At 36.2% G+C, this 22,173-nt stretch overlaps 1 protein-coding gene across 1 annotated transcript in view; it reads right to left on the reverse strand.

Annotated features, from left to right (window-relative positions):
- Positions 1-7,012: 7,012 nt before the first annotated feature.
- ITGA1 (integrin subunit alpha 1) overlaps positions 7,013-22,173 on the reverse strand; it is a gene marked incomplete at its 5' end in the record, with an annotated part of 163,190 nt that continues 148,029 nt past the window's right edge. The window contains 7 exons of the mRNA XM_079702706.1: positions 7,013-7,168; positions 12,329-12,445; positions 14,580-14,672; positions 15,897-16,001; positions 16,163-16,267; positions 18,079-18,192; positions 21,266-21,368. Coding sequence (XP_079558832.1) covers positions 7,124-7,168; positions 12,329-12,445; positions 14,580-14,672; positions 15,897-16,001; positions 16,163-16,267; positions 18,079-18,192; positions 21,266-21,368 — 682 coding nt within the window. The 3' untranslated portion in view covers positions 7,013-7,123. The remainder of the gene's footprint in view (positions 7,169-12,328; positions 12,446-14,579; positions 14,673-15,896; positions 16,002-16,162; positions 16,268-18,078; positions 18,193-21,265; positions 21,369-22,173) is intronic.

Genomic DNA, 22,173 nt, shown 5'->3' on the forward strand with positions numbered 1-22,173 from the left:
GGTGCATTGGAAGAAATATTAATCTTGGATAAAATTTGTGTATTTAAAATCACAGCAGTCACATTCTTCTTTTAAAGAGTCATCTTTTCAAATTTAACATATAAAACAGGATGCTCATTTACCTTGACGTAAAATACACAGCTGATGCACAAGATAAGGCAGAATTATACAAAAATACCAAACCTCTGACCTCAAATCAGTATACAGGATGCACCATACATAGGACATTCAAAACACTCTTTTACTCTCTCAGCTATTTCTAATTATATCAACTTAAATCATTGTAATCTGATAACCCATTTCTTTTTTTTTAATGGGTTGAAATTAGGCACTTAATAGATTACTAGAATCAACAAAGTTCGTGATTCTTTGTTCTTGAATGCAATCAAAATATTTTCTTCTAACGAGTTGGTCCAATAAAAGTCTTGTAGAAGGGGCTTCCCTGGTGGCGCAGTGGTTGAGAGTCCGCTTGCCGATGCAGGGGACACGGGTTTGTGTCCCGGTCCGGGAAGATTACACATGCCGCGGAACGGCTGGGCCCGTGAGCCATGGCCGCTGAGCCTGAGCGTCCGGAGCCTGTGCTCCGCAGCGGGAGAGGCAAAAGACTTGTAGAAATGCACACACCCTTAAGCTATTCATTTTAATGAGTTTTTCCTGAGGTAAATAATAATTTAAAAAAAGGCAATGAATATACTTTATGTTAGACCATGCAGAAAAGTTTATTGGAGTGAGTATGATACATGCTTCAGGGCAGTAGTTATTATATGCAGTGTTTTACTTTTTAATAAAATGGACACAATTTTTTACACTGTCTCTTAACAATTTTACAACCTAATAGTAGTAACACACAGTACACCAATCTCCTTTCAGGCTGGTGCTCCTGATAAGGAACGCACAGGGTGGCTCTTGTAACCTGAATAAAGGCAGTGGTGTCTCTCAATTAAACACTAAGTATCGGGATGTACTGTGTGAAATGCTTCTGGAACGAAGAAGATCTGAGCTGTTGTTACTTCAAATGATTGCTTTTACTTGAGCCAAAGCACGTTAAACTTCAGGAAATTAGCCCTAGTTAATAGACAGGTAAGAATATACTTTTACTCTTATTTAATCAACAATTTACTTGTGTGAAGTACATGTGTTAGTATTGTAGCCAGGTATGATGTGGGCTAAGGAAGCTTACAGTATTTTTGAGGAGTAATGGTGTGTACATAAAAGATGAATAGCTTCATCCCCTCCCTCTCCCTCTCCCCACATTTCTTTTTTCGTCTTTCAAAATGCAAGGTGCCTCGGGGGCATGGCAGGAAGACTGTCACCTGTCATTGGACCTATGATGCTAAGATCTCTCAGACAGCCACAATTAGTGTGCCGTGTGGTGACTTCCTTCTGCTTGGCAATATGTAGCAGAAAGAAACAATGACGATACTCACTTTTCCCCATCCAATCCTCTTTCCGCTTCTTGAAAAACAGGACTGGGGACAGGGACTGTCAGTAGGAGATTGTTGAATCCTGCCTTTCATTCTGTCATTTGGAAGATTTCTTTTAAAAGTTTTGTCCCCAATCGCTATGCATAGATCAAACTGAAATAAAAGGTTAAGCACTGAGTCTCAGTCTCTTGCAGGAAAGCTCCTGAAATTCCAGACTTAGTCTTTTTTCATCAAGATGTGATTTCAAATATGGTAAGATCAAACATAATCATAGTTATGAGTGTCACTGGTATCTGCCTAGTATAGTGCCATGATTTCCATGGTGTGTCAGATAATTAAAGGATTTCCAAGCCTCAACTCACCAGTAAAGGACATCTAGATCTCAAGACCCTGCAAGGAGTACCAGGCTTAGAATGGCCTTGCCAAGAAGACCCAAATTAAGACCAAACATCCCCACTGTACAGTTGAGAAGAGAAGCAGCCAACTGGAAGGCAGAAAGCTGAGAGATCCTGCAAATGGGCCCTGGGTCCTACTGCCCAGTCTTCATGGTATTGAAATTCTCTAGCCTGTAATGGGAGGAAAATGCAAGGAAGTCTTGTGTAAAGTTCTGAACTCATTAGCTATGGGAGAAAGCCTTTAATATATTTTAAAAGGAAAAAAAAAAAGCTGATCTCAAAGCAAGGAGTCCAACATTAGAAGTGAGAACGTATCCTTGTATATTTTTCAGCATGGTAAAATTTCAGCACGTGCTTATGTGTGTGTCTGATGTGGGAGGGCTGATCCTGGGATGTAGTGGATTTGGGAGCTTAGGCCATTTATAGCAGCAGAGGATCCATTCTCATCAGTTAAGAACTGGACCTCCTGGGCACCACATGCTGTAGGGGACAATGCACCTGGGGCTGAAGAGCCGGCACATGCTCCTTTACTTTTCCTCAAGGTTGATGGTTAAAGGCTGTTACTTGGAATTGCTAAATTCAAGGTTACATTTTAATATGAGGATCAAAAATACTCATTCACCAGATTACAATGTTAGATTTTAACTCTCTTTTTATTGTTCTACTTAAGATGTTGCACAACAGCGCTCCCATTGAAACGGCAGCCTTTAGCCTTTAGTAATGCACTGCAAAATTCACTTCCAGTGGTGGTTTCAGAATTTCTGGATAGGAGGTATTTAGAGACAGCAGTCTGATTGGAAGGGCTGTCTAGTTGATTCACCTGGAAGTTGTGTTTGCCTTAAAATGTCTGCTGTTTACAGTTAAATTGGAAATTTTAGTTAGAAAGTAGCATCATTTCCAGGATTTTAAAGCTCTTCTTTTCGTTTTTTAGATTATCATTTCCATGGGCGAGGATGGGGATTAGGGGTGTGCTGATGGAGACCCACCAAAGGGCTACATCCTGCCAGCTTCCCACTGGAGTAGCTGCTGATAGTGTCCCAATAACAGTTTGTAAATTTCTTCAAGCTGTTTCATCTCTTCAAGCCTTTCATTTTGTCCCTATTACATTTACCATACCAACCCTTTAGATTGCCACAGAATGGAGGACTGACATCCTGTGTAAATGATCAAATCACAGAAGGTGGTATTTGTAGCAAACAGAGCACACGTTTTAAACAGATTTTTCTCTAGTAGTCTTCTTGAAAAATCTCTCTTGGGTGAGAAGACTAATCTAACGGAGGGAGACTTGAGAAGTGTTGAAAATCAATGAAGGATACATAGGATACTATTTTTAAAAGGCTGACTTGCTAGAAGCCTCTTTATTTGAACAATGCTGTGACTGTACTGGGCACACGGACCATGCTCTGAGCCTGGGTCTTTCTTAGTTTTCTCACTGTTGTGCAAAACAAGACAGTTAATTCACACGGAGCAGATTACAACATGTCTGACAGAGAGGATATCCTGTAGGAAAGCGCAGTGCATAGACGCTGGTGGGCAGCCTTCACACAGTGCAAGCCGTGGCCCTTTGGGGGGCCGCCTGGAGAGAACATGCCAGCCCTTCTCTCAGCTTCTTCTTCCACCCAGGTTTACACAAGCACTGTACAACCACCTTTTGCTTTGGTGCAAATATTTGTTTTCTAATTGAGCCTAGATATTGGTTTTATAAGAGGTAAAATTATAAATTACTGTGGTTGAGTAAACATCAAATTTTGTAAAATATGTCCTCCCACAAGCCTCATTTCAAGCACAGTTATGACATAAAAAATATTCAGAGATTAAATTGCCCATGAATCTAGTGCTCAGAGAAAATAATTGAACAAATCGGATCACTGAAGTTCAAACTGGGTCATAGAAATTACAAATATTTACAAAGGATGACCTTTCACAGTATGGCTGCAGGGCTCTGGATTCCGAGAGAAAGTGAAACAGCTTCTTTGTGGTTGTGTAGTTCTGATTTTCATTGTGTCACCCTATATATATATATATATATATATATATATATATATATATATATATATATATATATATATATATATTGCTTTCAACTCCTTTTCCTGCAAGTTCATAGCATTTTATTAACATTAAAGGAAGACTCTAATTTTAGAAATTGAAATTGAAGAATGGGAAACTATGTAGCACTTTACTGGGTTTGAGATCAACGTTTTAAGACTAATTTGAAATATGATTGTATTGTGCATGTTTGTGTGTGTGTATATATATATATGTTACATTTCTATTTATCTATCATCTATATCTATCTATCTATCTATCATCTATATCTATCTATCCATCTATCATCTATATCTATCTATCTATCATCTGTCATCTATCTTCTATCTATCATTGTCATCTAATCTATCTCATTGGTGCACTGAAGTTAGTTCATACTGGTTCTTGAGAACTGACAAATACATTTTCAGGAATTCTGCAAGCTGGTTAGGGCTATGTTGGTAGCTTGAAAATGGCCGTGACAAAACTATTTAGACCATGAAAACTGGTAAATGGCACAAATCAGAGATTTTTTTTTCCTCCTGGAGAGCCAGTTGTTCAATAATTTACCAATAGACCATTGTAGGCTTGGTATAGAAAGGGACTTCATACATAGTTCAGTCCACAGTGGAAGAAATAATTAATTTAAAAAAATACCAAAGTTAAAAAAAGAAACTATTTTGTAATTTAATTTAATGAATAAGCTCATAAATTGTCTTAAATATCACTTTTCTTATTAAATGTTTTAAAATAAAATAATAGAGTTTAGTATATTTCTTAATCATTGTCTCTGTTTTAGGACATCTGTACAAAGCTAATTTGGGACATCTGTTGACTTATTAATTTAGTCAAAATAATAATTCTACATTTATGACTTTTAGATAGTTGCATAAATGTATGCTAAAGTTAAATATTAATGAAAGTGAAAACTGTATGCAAAGTGGATGAATCAAACTTTTCTTGTGGTGTAGCTTTTGTGTGTTTATTTCTCGTAAACTCTGTTTTTGGTGTTGAGGTATTTTTTCTCCAATTTGTGTCCATGCATGCATGCGTGCATGTGTGCATGTGTGTTTATACACACACACGCACAGATGCACAGACACATACATACATAAACCTCAACAAATCGCAATATTAAGGAAATAGGATATCTGGCTCAGTTAATATTCTACTTACAAACCAGGAATGAATTATGTTAAAAACTGTGCTGAGCTTATAAGTAGCTATTTGATTTGGCTAAACAGCTCTTCCTTTCTTTTCTAAAATGTTAAATATGCCATCTTTTCTATTTTTCCCCTTTACGTTAACAACATTTAGTTGAAATGTGCATACTCCTGGTTCAGTAAATACTTTGCCTAGGAGTCAGAGGACAAGTGTGAATTTAAAAAAATTTTATCTATTAGATTTATTTCTAAGAATGTGCTGAGCTTGGATCAGAGCTGCTGAGCAGGTTGTGCACTGGAGTTGTGCACCATGGTGACTGAATATGAGAGACCTGAGTTTTGTTGGGCAAAGAAAGGACAGGTGGAAAGAATGATTTTGGAACCTGGAGATAGATAGCAGGAATGAAGAAAATTCTAAAACTGTACACTTCTGAGCAATCACAGGCCAGGAAGAGGATACCAAATCTCTGGAAAAACTTAGTCTTTCTTCTAGCTACTGAGGACCTCAGCACTCCCCAGGTGCATGTCTTTGACCATCAGGATCTCGGATGTAGATGTAGAGAGCCATGAGGTAGGCTGCCTCTGAGTCCACAGATAATTCCCTGGAAATTAGTTTTTAAAAATTAAATGTATGGCATTTAATTTCTCCATTGATATGCTGCTTTTTGAGAAAAGTAGAGCCCAGGACTTTCCAGATGGGTACAGGTTCTGATCTTGTGATGGTCAATCGGGTGGGGAGATGGAGTTGTTGCAGAAGTATCAGAAAATTTTACAGCAGTAGTTCACAGGTACATTCATTCATTGTTTTTTCCCTAAGAAATGGAGCAACCTAGGAGCTTATGCTACAGTAGAGTCCGATGCACCACGGTGATTACTTCAAGAACAAAGAAGCTCATACAAAGGTGTGATGTCTTTCTGTTGGTGCAAGGTTTCAAACTTGAAATTCTTTAAAATACATTTCCGGAGATCTATTTAAACATTGATATGCCACACTCAAAAAGCAGTGGCTTGTTGGTAAAATGCAATACTGAAATGGAATACTGCTTTTTCGTAAAAAGAAGAACCGTGTTTGGAAAATTAAATATCTTTTAAAATATTAAAAAATAAACATACTCTCACAGCTTGAGGGTTTGAATGAACCATGTACCAAGGAGTTGAGACGATTCCTACTTTGGGTTACATCCTGGGACCCCCCTCATGTTCAAAAGATGACCAGCATTTCTGCGGCATCCATCTACATTGTCAGTTCCATTCAGAAAGCATTTTAGCATATCCCACACACAGCGTGACTTTTCATGACAAATCACTGTTATGCCACATAAAACTGCTGTGCTTTTTCAGTATAAAAGAGTTTTGAGTTTAGAGTTCAATACCAAAACTAGGCGTGTTCTGTAAAAGCTTAAATTAATCCATTCAGTGCACTTGCTTTTAAACAAGTCTATCTTGATTTTCTATCCTAGATAGAATTTCAGCTCAATTGTACTATTTTTCAAACACTTTGGAAAGAAAACTTTCCCAGTATAGAACCCAACACAAAGATGCTGAATATATTCTCTGTGATTTAATTCTATTTTCAGTCCATATTGTATATAGACTCCACCTGGGAAATTTTTCTCATTTAAATGGGGGGAAGTGATCTTTTTCAGGTAAAATTCCTTTCTTGGCATTTACAAATATTGACCATCATGCTGAATGTGGATATCCATCAGGAATCAATGGAAAAAGCTTAATTTATATTATTTTGAAAGTAAATGTTTCAATGATCATAAAAATCTTTTTATGTATTCCTTAAATACTTGGAATGGTGATTTAATATATAAACATATTTGTACAGGTTATTTTTCATCTTCAAAACACTTTGTAATTTTGCTTAAATACTCAACAAAAATGAGTAATTATTTAAAAATATTTTTCAACATTTTATAAAATAAATCTTTAATGTATTGTTTTTGGATCTTGCTTGATCTGTCATTTTCTAAGTGATTAATCCCTGATGGATTACATAGAGTTATGTGACTATGTCTTTAAATGTATTTATAAATTTCTTGTCACATATTTGAGGCAAACCTGAGGATAGATCATTGAATAATTATTTCTTCTCTTCTAAAATATTTCATTTCTCCATTTTCTTCTTTAGTGGTCTTTTGAAGAATCCAATCTGTTGAGAAAATACCAAACATAATACAATTAATTATTTGAATTTAGGTAATAAATACTAATCTCAGATAAAATTTAGTTTAGTAAAATGTTAGCAATTGTGGGCATACAAAAAATATAATCAAGAGGTATTTTTTTTCATTTATCTATTAAGTAATACTGACTCTCAAGAAATGTCATTTATCAAATTGCTATTTCATTTTTACTTTTTTTTAAAATTAAATATATAATGTCTCCTAGTAAAAACTAGTATATGTAGCAAACTAACTTAAAGGGTTTTGGAAAAATATTTTGGGAGACATACAAACTGCAGTTAGCTGGCACTATCTCTACTTTGCCATCACCTTTCTTTTTCAGGAACGTGGCAGAGAAATTTCCATCAAATAACTGATGGTCATAAATTGAGGTAATTATTGCTGATGGTGAATCTCATAGGTGCACTATGGCTAAGGGGTTGGGGAGGATTTCTGAGTTGTCTGGATTAACTTTAAATGTGTTAGCACATCTGTCTATACAGGCTTGACATAAAGAGTCTCTTGAAAACACCCTGTATCATTTGGATATGAAAATAAAGTCACTGAACATATGAAAAATTTCATGTAGTGGTGAATGTGGGTCCCTTTTCATTATGCTTTGTGATATGCGGCATCATAAAATTACAAGTGCTTTATTATTTCCAATTAAAGAGTTTAATAAAAATAAGGATAGGAGATAGAAGGTACCTTTGCAATATTCTAATCTAAAATGGATATTTTTAAAAAAGAAGTTTAAAAAAGGGTGCTAGAGAAGTGTTTTTTTTTTGTTGTTGTTGTTGTTGTTTTGGCGGTACACAGGCCTCTCACTGTTGCGGCCTCTCCCGTTGCGGAGCACAGGCTCCGGACGCGCAGGCTTAGCGGCCATGGCTCACGGGCCCAGCCGCTCCGCGGCATGTGGGATCTTCCCGGACCAGGGCACAAACCCGTGTCCCCTGCATTGGCAGGCGGACTCTCAACCACCGAGCCACCAAGGAAGCCCCGAGAAGTGTTTTTTTTAAATCTGTTTTTTTTTTTTTTTTTAATTTGAGAGTGGATTATAATAGTTCAAGCAAAGACAATGAGTTAATTCTTTGAAAGTGTGGTACTTTCATGTCATTTTAATCATGAAGTTCGGGTAAATTATGGAAGGGAATTATATATTAAAAAAATAATTATTGAACAATTGAGGGCTTCGAGGGCATAAATGGTCAAACATATGCAGTTTTAAATTAGAGAAAGTTTACTCAGGGCTTTATGTCTTTCTCCACGCCAGAATCTAGTTGGTGGTAGACGTCACAGAAAAGGTGACAACAGAACAAATGAACATGAAGAAACAATAAATGTGTCTTCCTTAGAATGCCAGTTCTCCTGAATGTATCAGGCCTTTTCCTTCGAGCCAACTATAAAAGTTCTGGATTCACAAACCATTAAGCCCTTTAACTTGTACCTGCATGTTCTGAAAATAAATCAGACAAGCCTTTTACAAAAGCAAGTGGTGAATCATGACTTTTCTCTTTCCTGCCTCGCCCAGTTCCTGATCTTTTCTTCTTCTTTCTCAAGTCTTTTTGCTTCTTTTCAACCTTCCTTTGCTTTCACATGTTAAATGCTTTATTTTAAAGCTTAACTTCTGTTATCTAAACTTTTCCACCCAACTGATTCTATTAACATTGGGTTTTCAGTGGAAGTTGGGTGATTAGAGTAGAGATTAGGAAAATACAGTTTAGAGCTTCAAACTGAACAGGGCCAATACTAGCCAACATTTGCAACAAGTTAAGTTTGTTTTGAGCACCCAGACTTTCTTGCTAGCTTTCTCTTTCCTTCTTTTTCTTTTTGTATTTACTTAATGATCTTATTTGTGTACCCCTAGTTCAAAACCCTGTGGCAAAGTCTGATTAAACAGTCCTTGGCAGAAATACACGCTCAATGACTTTAATATAGAATAAATGTTGAACGAAACATTTATATTAACATATAAAAGACTAATAGATGGCCGTGCTATTCCCCACCCACACTCCCTAAGGATATGCATATTGGATGAGGAACAAAGCTTTGGGATTAGTAAATAAATCAAGGGTGGATCAGACATCAGTATGAGATCAAGTTAAGAGAGGAACGATCTGATCTCGGGATACTCTGTGGACCGAGTCTCATTCTATCCTATTGGTTATATTGACTTGACTGGGCATCTCCCTTAGTGTGTGGTACCATATTTCAGGACATGTTTCCCAACCTATTTAAACCTGTGTCCTCTACAAGCCTTCTCCCTTCAACATCAAGTATATTAAGCACCTACTAAGATTTTGTCAAGCTTTAATCTCTGCTATGCATGCTACGAAGGTAAAGCTATAAAGACTGTGCCTTTTGAAATGGCATTCCAGCTCTAGGAGGAACCTTTAGCCTGTTCCCTGCACAAAGTCTCAGACTAAGAATTTTGATGAACTTCCAGACTGGTGGGATTTGGAAGAAGAAGGAAGAAAGGATAGTCCTGAGGTTTCTGCTCCATATCTAGTTAGTCTAAAAAGATGCCTGGGGGGCTTCCCTGGTGGCGCAGTGGTTGAGAGTCCGCCTGCCAATGCAGGGGACACGGGTTCGTGCCCTGGTCCGCGAAGATCCCACATGCCGCAGAGCGGCTGGGCCCGTGAGCCATGGCCGCTGAGCCTGCGCATCCGGAGCCTGTGCTCCGCAACGGGAGAGGCCACAACAGTGAGAGGCCCGCGTACCGCAAAAAAAAAAAAAAAAAAAAAAAAAAAAAAGATGCCTGGGGATGAGAGTAGCTCTTCTGAGCCTACCACAGACCAAATTCTTCAGGGAGGTTCGAGCAGGAGGAGGGCCAATTAATCTTTTCAGTATAATGGAGCTGCTGAAAGTCTGAATCCAACCGGGGGTTTTCACTCCAGTACCAAATATTTTTAGACATTTCAGAGAGTTTATGACCCTCTTAAACAAAACCCAATTCCTGGAGCTCCAGAGTGAAGAGCCTTGCCTCATAGCCTGCAGCGGTGGGACATATTGGATAAGGGGTGGGCTTTGCAGATAGAGCATTGCTTGAACCCAGTCCCTTATTAGCTGCTAACTCTTGGGAGAGTTATTCTCTGTTTGCTTCAGTGTCCCCAAGGGTAAAATGTAGTTAAAATACTTAGTTGAAAAGGTTGTAAGGAAAACAGAGTGACTAGAAGCAAGAGAGAACATAGAGCGGGAGGGGTGGTGGGGGGTGGTGGGGGTGGTGGTGCTAATAGTGTTGACACAAAAGTGAAATGCCCAGATTCAGATCTTTACTTTGAAACTGACAAACCATGTGGCCTTGGGAAACATATTTAACTTTTCTATGCCTCAGCTTCCTGGCTTACAAAATTAGGTCCATAATAGTGTCTTCCTTATAGGGTTGATGTTAGTATCTAAGTGGAAAAGCTTAAAACAGTTCCTGGTATATAGTAAACACTCAGTAAGTGCTAGTTCCCCTCCCTTCTATTGTGGAATCACCGTTCTCATTGCTGGAGCTCCCATTGATGTGGCTGCTGAACTAACTATACCTACTGGTCAGGACAGGCCAAAGGCTGTTAAGTGGTCTTTCTTTGGGCTTAAAAAGAAGATCTAAGAAGCAATCAGAATGTGTCAACAAAACATCTCCTGGATGGAAGAATGTGTTTGTTTTTATACTTATGCTTTTTCAGACTGATGACCAAAAAACAGGTGGCTGAAACTTATTTGTTAGTTTTAAAAAGAGGTATACAACTAGAGAGTCTATCCATATAGTCAGCTCTGGCTTTCCTCTTCTCTTGGCAGCGGTGTCCTAAAACTATACGAGCAAGTGCTGTGCTTAGAAGACCATACTGAAAGAAACCAACAGTAAAATCTTCTATTACAGGTGCATATGAACAAAGAAACCACATTCTACATTTCAAGCACAACCCTGACACCACTAAGCCGGGCCTTGGGTACCGCAGTGTGGCAAAGCCAGGTATTACAGACAGAGCACGGATACCCTGTAAAGTAGGGGGAAGAGCTGGAGGTTTGAGATGGTGGAGAATTCTGTCCTGGAGACTTTGCTGGAGAAAAGCAATGGATTCTATTGACTGAACTAAATGCTCCTGATATACATGGCTTTGTTCATCTCCTCTGAGAGTAAACCCCCAAAGAGGAAGTTAAGTCATTATAACTAATGTTAGTCAGAATGGATAGGAACAGTTGGTAATTTGGTGGGAGAGAAATTTGTTATTTAAACTATTTGATTAAAAGATAATTCCGTTGCTCAGGCATCAGAAAAACGAATATGTAACCACAATCTGTAGCTTTAACATAGTTTAGCTTTTAAACAAAACGATAAGTAAAATATAGGGTGATATATGGTAGAATAAATGCCAATTTGATATTTAACTAGAAAAATATTAAATTCAACTTTTTATGAGATTTTCTGCTCTATTAAATTTATACTAAAAGTTATCATTTCAGTTCTGCTTAATTTGAAAAAGATACAGCTAAGTGTTTGAAAAATTTTGCATATCTCAATTTAAGCAAAACATCTATGTAAATATAGAGATTGACCCAACAGAAAGTAGATGGTTACTCAGTTTTACAGGAGGATTTGAAACAGGAGTCTATGCAACTATAAGATTTCCGTTTCATCGACTAATTGAATAAATCTCTCATTTCTCACTCAGGCATGCAACTATTGCATAAAATGTGTTATTTTTACATAGTAAAGAAGCATTTACTTTTTAAGATACATAGAGATATGTGATTAGGATAGGGCTTATCTTAACCATAATTCTGTTGCTATATATTCTTAAATTGACATAGGAATTCATTATTTTTTTCTATAAAAGAGAGTTTTCATTCTTCTGTTTATAAAAGTAATGCATACTTAATTTAAAATTTCCAGTGTTATAGACAAATGAAGATCCCCTATAATCCTAACCTCTAGAGAGATCTTCCATAATTTTTGGATATGTCTATTTTTTTCTTGTACAAAAATGGGATCAAGTTGTGCACAATGTATGAGATATACATTTTTCTTTTTAATTTTGCCTTGGTTATCATTTCAATTGCTGTGTGATACTATACTTCACAGCATGGATAAATCACAATTTGTTTCACCAATATGCTGTTGACAATTGAAGTAGAAAAGTCAAAGGAACTTTGGTTCTTACCTTCCACAGTGCTAATATGAGCAGCATTAATAGCAATAATCCAGCAAAAGCACTCAACAGGATAACCCATAACGGCACTCTGCCTGGTAGCCCATCTTTGGATATTTGAATAGCAAGCTGAAAATTATTAAACAAGATTGTTAATACTTATAAACACCTATTAGAACTCCCAGTACACTGAGTTCTTTCAGGCTATAATTTTCTACCAAACAGTGTACTTAATCTCATTACTACATACAGAGAAAACAATGAGTTCATACTTTAAAATGCCCTTCATCTAGTCTAAATCTCTAACCATGTCATATTCATTATTACCAAAACAATTTTATAATTTTATCCTTCAGAAATTTATACATGAAGAGTAAACTATCTGTGAATCAGAATTCTCAATGGTAGAGGTGAATTTAACTCAGGGAGAACAAACAGTATTATATGTTTTAAAGATTGATTAGTAGCCTTCAGTGCATCATCACAATAGCATAAGTTGGTGCTGGAACGTTGTCACAGGTTATTGACATATAAACCTGAGTAGGTCTTCTAATTCTAACTGTAACTTTAATTCTAATTCTAATGTGCTTTATTTTTTGTTTGCAAATTGAGGTATAATTTTCATATAGTAAGATGCACAAATCTCAAATGTACAGAAAAATGAATTCATGCATACATCGCCCCAGTGTGTTTTTTAATTTTACCACACTGTCTATTCCAGTTGACATACTCTTAGCATCTTTAAATTAGGTCTTAACTGAAGTAAATCTTGAAGGAGACAGCTTTTAGAGTTCCAGCTACTCAAGCTCTCTCAGTGTGGCAACCAAACCTCAATGAAACTTGTCTTCCCTACATTCCATCCCTTAGGTTTCTGAGAAAAAAAACTAATTCAGGGTAGCTATCAATGACCAATAATGGCTCAAGGTTCTGCATCTCCGTTTAATGGGGAACATCCTTAACCTAGAGGGGAAGAGTAGGGGTTAAAAAAAAAGAAACTAACAGGGGAGATATTTGTATACAGTGGATATTGATCCAAACCCCTCAAATGGCTCCGGGTAGGTCACTGCTCATGCATCCAGAAGACAGAGCTGGCAGTAGTATAGATGTACAGAGAATCAGACCTTTGAAGATAGACTTTAAACACATCTAAAACATTTCCTTGAACTTAGAGGTGCAGAAAGGGAAGCCTGGATGCGATCAGTGACTTCCCCAAGATCATAGAACTACAAAATGATCATTTTTAGTGATTTTAACAATTTAAGTATAATTTGTCTTTAGGATGAAATGTAAAATAAAGAACTCCATGCGGAATTTTAAACTAACATTTAGGGGAAATAAAGCTAACTGTAATATTTTAACAATGCATATTTAGGAATCAAATATACTCTTTTCCAGTATAATATATACTCATATTTTTTGATGCTTACTGGCGAAATTTTAGCTTCTCTAAGTGCTCTTTATAAAGTAAGTAAACATTATATCCAGATATTCTATGTATATATTCTTTAAAGGTAAATATTTATCAGAGGTCACTGGAATTATTTAAAATAGGTACTAATTTGAAATAAAAAAAATAAAACATCAGTGTTAGGCAGCTTCCAAATAGAATTTTATGACTCACGATATCCACATGAAATATTTAAACTCTCACAATAAAAGGGGGAATTATGCAGAAGTGCTCACATCTATAACAGGTATTCTGGCCTTACTTTATAACAGGATGAGAAAAAAAAAATGCACACCATTTTATTTTTACCCAGGTCTCCAGCGTGAATTTGTATTGGGGAATAGTACTTCATTTTTGTTTCAAATTTCCCAATGACTAAATGAAGAAAACTTTAAAAATTTTACATGCATTCCTATACAGTATAAAGACACTTTCTGTAAAGAAATTGTTTTTTCTAGTCTGTTCTTCAGATGTCAACTACATTTTATAATATTGGTTTTTAAGGAGGAGAATTACTAATGCATCATTTGTTATCAAGGTGAGAGTAAAAACATCAATTTACTGTGATAATTATAAGTAATCAAGTTAAACACGGCATGTTAATTGTAAATATCATGGTTTTTCCCAGTTTCTTACAAAGAAGAATGAGACTGAAATCACACTTGAAGCTAATCAAGTGTAATTTGAAGCAGAAAGTGTCTGTCACTGATTTAGAGCAGTGCTAGTCACTGCTTTAGGGACTATAAGCAAATATAAAACATATGTTACAAACAGAGTGAAATGTATAATGTTTTCAAAACCTGGAGTCGCACTTACCTCTCTTTTTTGATTACCAGCACTTAAAACTAGTGATGTATTTTCACTCTGAAGTTCTGCACCTACAGTAAGATTTAAGCTGGAAAAGTGTGCCTGAAAAGCAAACAGGATTTACTACTTTCAATATATTGAGCTAATCACATTGAGAGCTAGTCATGTTTTAGTGCAATTTTTCAAACTAAAATTTTTCTGACAGACTGAAACACTGGTTTAACATCCAGATGGAACTGATAGTGTGAAATGATGACTGTGTATCCACCATTCCTCTCTGCACTCAAATTCTCACTTAGATCCTTGTTATAGAATGGGGAATTTTTCTGAATAACACAGTTTCTGTTCAGATTTATCCTTCGCAAAACAAACTCCAAACCCTGCCCTCCTTTCATGTAGCTGGATATGGAATAGCTACTCTCTGGTAATGAGGTTTACATAGGAGCTTGTTTAGGATTAAGCATGAAATTACCAATATCCAACAGTTTGTGACTTATGAAAATAGCAACTTAATATGATTAAATCTAAAAATAGAAATTTCATATAATTAACAAAATACTTCTAATAGAGAAACAAATAATATAAAATACAATGGGGCTTCCCTGGTGGCGCAGTGGTTGGGGGTCCGCCTGCCGGTGCGGGGGACACGGGTTCGTGCCCCGGTCTGGGAAGATCCCACGTGCGGCGGAGCGGCTGGGCCCGTGGTCCGTGGCCACTGAGCCTGCGCGTCCGGAGCCTGTGCTCCGCGGTGGGAGAGGCCACAGCGGTGAGAGGCTCGCGTACCGCAAAAAAAAAAAAAAAAAAAAAATACAATGGATTAAGTTTTAAAGATCTAGTTGTCAGATGGATTTGACTTTATTAGGGGTTAAAAATGTCCTCCAAAATAGATAGATAGATAGGTAGATAGATAGATAGATAGTCTGATCTAATACAATGAGTCTATATGTTAGCTCTACTCTTTGGTAACGCTGTCAAGGATTGTCTCTATAATTCTTTGTCTCTTAACTGAGTTCTAAGGTATTAAGATACGTGCATACTTTGCTATTGTATAGCAATAGCAAAGGAAAGAAGTGTAAAGGAAAGAAAAAGAGAGACTAAAAAGAAGGATATACATGAGAGGGGACCTTGGAGATAACTTAGTTACTAACAGACAAGGAAAATGACACCCAAATAGCTGGTTGAGTAGAGTTGGGCTTGGACCACATTTTTCCAGACTTCCAGTCTTGTGTTCTTTCTAGAAAAGCACTCTGCTTTGCTTTTATTAAGTGTTGAACAAATATTTGTTTATATTATTCAATTATTGCAGAGAACTATACAATCACTTACTTTTATAAAAGTTGGTTTCCATAAGATAAGTGAAACATTCACTTGGCTCATGTCAGAAGGAATCAGATTACATGTGATGGTGGCAAATTTACATGCACTGCAGTCCTGTTTAAATGCCCAGAGGTATAAATTAGTATTCTTGCCTTTTGATAAAAGATAGTATATTAAAATATTCTACAACATAGTTATTTTTAGGTTGGTATTGAATTTATTCACTTGGAAAGCATGAGGTAAAATTAGTACTTGTCTTGGTAATTTGAATTTACCAGAATGGCGCCTCGTTTGATATCTTCAGATTTGGATATTATCATTTTCTTCCCAGAGTTGATACCAAAAGGATCCTGGAGGCTACTGGGTCTGCAGTTGACATTCTAAGAAATAAAAATATGTCTTTTATCAGACAACGTCTGATGTCAGAGGGAAAAATGACTTGGTGCAATAATGTGAAGAACCTGTGAATGATAGCCATTGCCATACCTGAAAGATCCATCTTCGTAAGTGTGCAATATGGAAGAAGCTATTCTGTACCAGCCATATACATATACTACCCCCCCCGATAATAATTATTGTTACCATGCCATTTTCAATTGTAATAGATAGCAGTGAGGTTGTTATGGAAAAGGAAGGATGCTAGTACAACTTACTATTACATAAGTAATACATTCATTAATTTATTTTCATCAAACATTAGTTTGTAGAGTCCCATAAAATAGAGAGAGAAAAAAATTTAACTCTACTGAGGAAAAAAAAAAGGTTAGCATCTGTTAGTCAATACGTTGGCTCATATAATGGTTTATAAAATAAACAAACCAAAAAATCCAGAGAGGGACTTTTGTCTGTATTTATGTATTCATCCAATAATATTTTTGGAGTCCCTATACACCAGGGTAAGACACAGTGTGTGTGGGAGGGAGATGTAAGAAAGCGGCCCTATAGATGTTAAAATGCCATGTTTGTAAGTTAGCTGATTCTTGGATGGTTTTTCTAGACTTAATCTAGTAAACCTTTTGCTTCCCTAGGACTCTCTACATCCTTGATAAAAGGTGATAAGGATGAAGGTTCATAAGTAGTAGGACAAGTCTAATTTTATTCTTTCTAGGTTCCCACAAACCTGCTTTTTTGGATTAGAGGTAAATGCTAACGGTTTATGTTTTCCTTGCCTTTAGGAAAACATTTAAATATTACAAGTCAACCACCACTGTTGCTATTTCTTGATTTCTGAGAATACCTTAACTTAAAATCTCTGCAAAGAAGAGACTGTCAAATGCTGAAATAATGCATGCATTAATTCAATACTTATTGTGATTTTCTATGTTTTAGATACCTAAACCATAAAAATAAACTACTGACTATTGACTCATTCAATGCTATAGGTACAAAGGGGGCATGATATTGCTAACTCTTGGGATGAGTAAGTAGTATTGTACTGTTTTGGGTGCAGCTGTGTGTGCTTAGGAGCAGTGAAGAAGTCTTTTTATAGGGTGGTTTGATCACTTCAAGCAAATTAAAGGTGCAACAAACTCTCCAGGCATAAGTCAACAATTAGTTATCTAAAATTTGCTCCAGTGGGTTGAATAGTGAGCCCCAAAAGATATGCCCAAGTCCTAATACCTGAAACCTGTGAATATTACCTTATTGGAAAATAGGGCCCTTTGCCGATGTAACTAAATTAAGAATTTCCGGATGAGATCATTCTAAATTTAGGGCAGGCTCTATATCCACTGAAGGGTGTGCTTTAAGAGACAGAAAAGGAGAAGACACTGAAACACAGGGAAGATGGCCCTGTGAAGACAGAGATTGGAGTCATGCTGCCACAAGCCACCAGACGTTAGGAGAGAGGCATGGAACAAAGGGTCCCTCAGAGCCTCCAGAGGGAACCAACATTGTTGACACCTTAGTTTTAGACTCTGGCCTTCAGAACTGTGAGAGACTAAATTTCTGTTGTTTTCAGCCACCCTGTTTTGGGTAATTTGTTACCACAGCAGCGGTAAGGAACTAATGCCTCTACTAAATAACTAGTGGAAGTCACTATTATTATTACTAGTAGTAGTAGTAGTATAATTTTCTAAATGCCTCTCCATGTTACTTTGATAAAATCTATTTATCCCAGAGAATAAAAGGCTTTAGATACAAATTGAAGAAGATAACATAATGACATAACTCCGAGGCACACATGACTTACCTCAGAAGATGACCACCCACTTGAGTACAGTACAGGAAAACCATCTGATGTCATGTTGGGGAATGAAATTGACAGCTTAAGTTCTGGCATTGGAAAATGCCCACTTTTTCTAATCTACAGGGGAAAAAAAGAAATGTAATCCTTTCTTCCTCTTTCAACAGCAGTTTTTCTGTCTTACATAGGATTTTGGTTCTTAATTGATGAATTAAGGTATGAAATATTTTGAACGCCCCAATGAATGCAGAGGGTTTATGGCACTGTACAGAGAGAATTGGCATAATTAAACAAGCAAAAAATAAAGATGTTTCATGGTCAGTGGTCATATGCATCAGCTAAAATCATATATTGGTCCTTCATCTTCCCAAAATGAGTTAATTTTTTTGTGTCAATTTACCATGCTCATTGTACTTTTCAACACACCAGTCTTTTTGGAGGTGGAAAGGAGGGAGAACACTTACCTGATTCACTCAGAACAGGTGAGCATATTTTTGTTTGCCTCACCCCAGCTTGCTGTAATTCTCTGAGCCCACAGAGTCATTTCTCACCCCAGCTAGATGGTATCTTCCAGTACGGTACAGGCAAACCAGACAGCCATCTCCTTCCCTTCACAATCCTGTCCCCAGCTAGGGTTGTTGTGTCCCTGGCTGTTGGTAATCCAGTCCGATGAGAGTCATACTGACTCTCATTTCAATCCCCATCTCTTTTATCCATTAACCTAAAATTATCACTTCACATCACATCCTGCCACCAATGGCGATGAAGTGCATAGGGGAGGAAGTCTGGGCAGGATGAAGTTCAGCAGGAAGCTGGACTCACTGTCCAGAAGTCCTCGCCTGCTTAGGAGAGGTGCATTGAACTGGGCCAACCAGGTGCAATCCCCACCCTCTCTACTCCAGGCCCTCAGCCGTCTCCTTGGCCTTTCTGCGCTGAATTCTTAGGCGAGCAGGGTGCTCCTTAATCTACAGAGACAGATGCCAGGAAGTCCAACTGACCTCCCTACCTGAGCCTTCTAGACTGAGAGCTATTCAGATCTGGAGCTGTTTTCTGTGGTTGCTGAAGATTAAATGCAACCCTTAACCCTGGAATTCTGGAGATTCCTGACCACCTGTGCCTGGTCTCTTAACCATGCTCCCTGACTCTTATCTTCTTAATGTAATATGCCCTGGGCTTGCCTCGCATGGCTTCCCAGTGTAATTCCAATTGTTTTTTGATATTTAGTCAGAAATTGGGTATTCTGTAATGCACACTTATTCTTTCTGATTAAAAACAATGTTCCTTATAGATACATTGGAAAATACTGAAAAACAGTAAGTTTCCTAAAATTCTATATTGGTAACATTTTAGTGCACAAATTCCTTTTATATTTGCATATTATGTATCTTATAAAATTTGTATCATATAAAATATGAAATTTGGTGTCCCATTTGTAAAATTTATTATGTCATGGCATCTTCCCATAAATTTAGAGATTCTTTGAGTATATGATGTTTATTAGCTGCTTAATGACAACCACAACATCAATATTTATTGTTGACTGTTCCAGACACTGTGCTAATTTTCTCACTTGCATTATTCCCTTTAATCCTGTTAACAACCCTACGAGGTAGATTCTCTTATTATCCCTGTTTTATCTATGAGGAAATAAGGTTAGAATGAGAATAAAGACTTCCAAGGTCACTGAGCTGGTAAAGAGCAGAATTAGGTTTTTCTTTTTCAACTCCAAAAGGTGCCCTCTCAACCATTATAATAGCTGTCTCGCCATGCCCAGGTTTTAATTTTTAAACTAATATAAATAACATTGTTAAGAGTATCTCCGGGTATAAATCTGTTTGTACCACCAATAATTTCCTATGGGAAATTTCTAGCAGTAGAGTTACTGGGTCTCACCTAAAAAATGTTCTTTTTTTTTTTTTTTTTTTAAATTTCATTACTCCAATTTTAGATTTTACCCTGGCAAAATAATCAGAGATAAAAAAGATTTACGCTCAGGGATATTCTTAACAATATTATTTATATCAAAATTATTTATAATAGTTTGAGAGTACCTGTTTCAAGTCTGGACCCTAAAAAGTGACAATTCATGAGGATCTACAACATTCAAAGTCTTTCCCTCCCTTCCTTCTTTCCTTCCTGCCTTCCTTTTTTTCTTTCCTTCCTTTCTCCCTTGTTGTTTGCTGAATTCTCTAATCCAGGAAAAGCAAATGGGACTTGAAAAACTGGGTAGCCTACATTTAAAAAATTTACCCCAGTAGTAGAGTGATTGGCATTCATACTAACTTCCTGGGTATACGTTGTCATAGGCATTTCAGCAAAGGGCACAAATAAAAACAATGAAATGTTCTTGAGGGTATTCATTTATTTCCACTTTGTAAGAGAATTCCCTTTTTTCATCGTTGCCAGTTCCCAAAGAGATTGAGACCATCTTCACTTCTAATAATGTTGCATTATTTCATACTTTTGAATACAGTTTTAAATCCTCCATCATTGAATTGGATGCTCTTTTACTTGCATAATATTAACTTGAGTCTGTGTCTGTAAGTAGGCAGTACCTAAAATGACAGCCTGGCTCAGCTCCATAATTACTTATTATAATGGTTAGGAAAAGTCTGTTATGAAGAGTTCAAAAATAGAAATATCATTTCTATTTAGAAATGATAGAAATATCATTAATAGAAATATCAAAAATAGAAAATATCATTTAAGGAGGCGATAGTAGGAACACCAGTAAGTTATGGTATAATATATATGAAAGGTAGCAAGGAGCAGAATAAGATACAAATTTATTTGTTGAGTAGGGAAATTATTACCAAGACAATGTGAAATAATCAATTTCTGAAATTGTCGTGTTATTTTTTAAAAAGTGCTTTTCTCAGTTATACTAAAAAATGCAAATAAAGTCTACATGTTTATAGGTAGCGTCTACTTGGTCCCCTATTTTTTCTAGGAATTTATTATAATTAATTATGTCATAAGGAAATTAGGGACTTGAGCCTTTAAAGTAGCTTAAAAGTATAATTATCATCAATTTAAATAAAATTATTTTAAATTAGTGAAATATAAAGAAAAATATACTGAAACATAGAGATTAACTGTTGAACAAACATGTCTGTGTCTGTTAATACTTTTATTTAACTTATAAACTTACAAATAACTCTTTTACAACACTAATTTAGAGGTAATTTCTTACCAAGTAGAAGATATTAATTTCATTTCCAATGTCCTCAGTAGAATTAATAACTTCAGGGACTGTCTCGTTGGCCGCAATTGAAATATGGTATTCACTTGCAGAGCTTAAAAGAATTAATTGGAAGAAGAAAAGTAAAACACAACAAAGTTTAACTTTTACTTCACCTCACTCTTTTTCTTTCCTTATACCAGGTAATCCCACAAAAAGTACTTATAGAGATTTCAAATCAAAGGCAAATTCTTTTACCCTGAAATCTAAAGTTAAATCTTTGAGGAGAGTGAGAAAGATTATAATTTAATTCCATACTTACTGATGCTAAAATATGTCCAGTTTTTAAAGTAAAAGTTTCATTGTTACCAAGTGAAAAGTTTTCATTAATTTGCTAATATCATATACATTTAGTGAATAATCAGGCTAAAACTTGGTATTTTTAATAGTGCTCAATTTAAATAGATTTTTAAAATGTGTTACCTTTTCACAACTTAAAGTTCTATATTTACTGCTAAATTTAAAAGTTCAGTCTTTCTCATACAACTTCTCCATGTTCTTTGGATGAACTTGGTAGAATGAAATGTAATATAAACATATTTAAAAGCAGTACTTCAGTTTAGAGAAGACAAATAAGAAATATTTATTTGTTTAAATAAATGAAAAATTCTTGGGAAAAGTCAGTGTACCAAGAGAAGTGGAAGCAGAAAAATAGAAAACAGCCAATAGAATTAAAGGCTAAGAAATAGAAGCAAAATTTACATGTATATCATACAATCCTTTCATTTTTGTTATCTGTTATCAGTAAAAGGAAAGTGCCATAGAAAATAAATTAATAATATGACAAGACTCTTAGACTAAACTTGCCACAGATTCTTGTACTTTTTGTACACTGTGCACATTTATCTAGCAAAAGTCTT

The sequence above is a fragment of the Hyperoodon ampullatus genome (genome assembly GCF_949752795.1).
Source record: "Hyperoodon ampullatus genome assembly, chromosome: 4".
NCBI lineage: Eukaryota > Metazoa > Chordata > Mammalia > Artiodactyla > Ziphiidae > Hyperoodon > Hyperoodon ampullatus.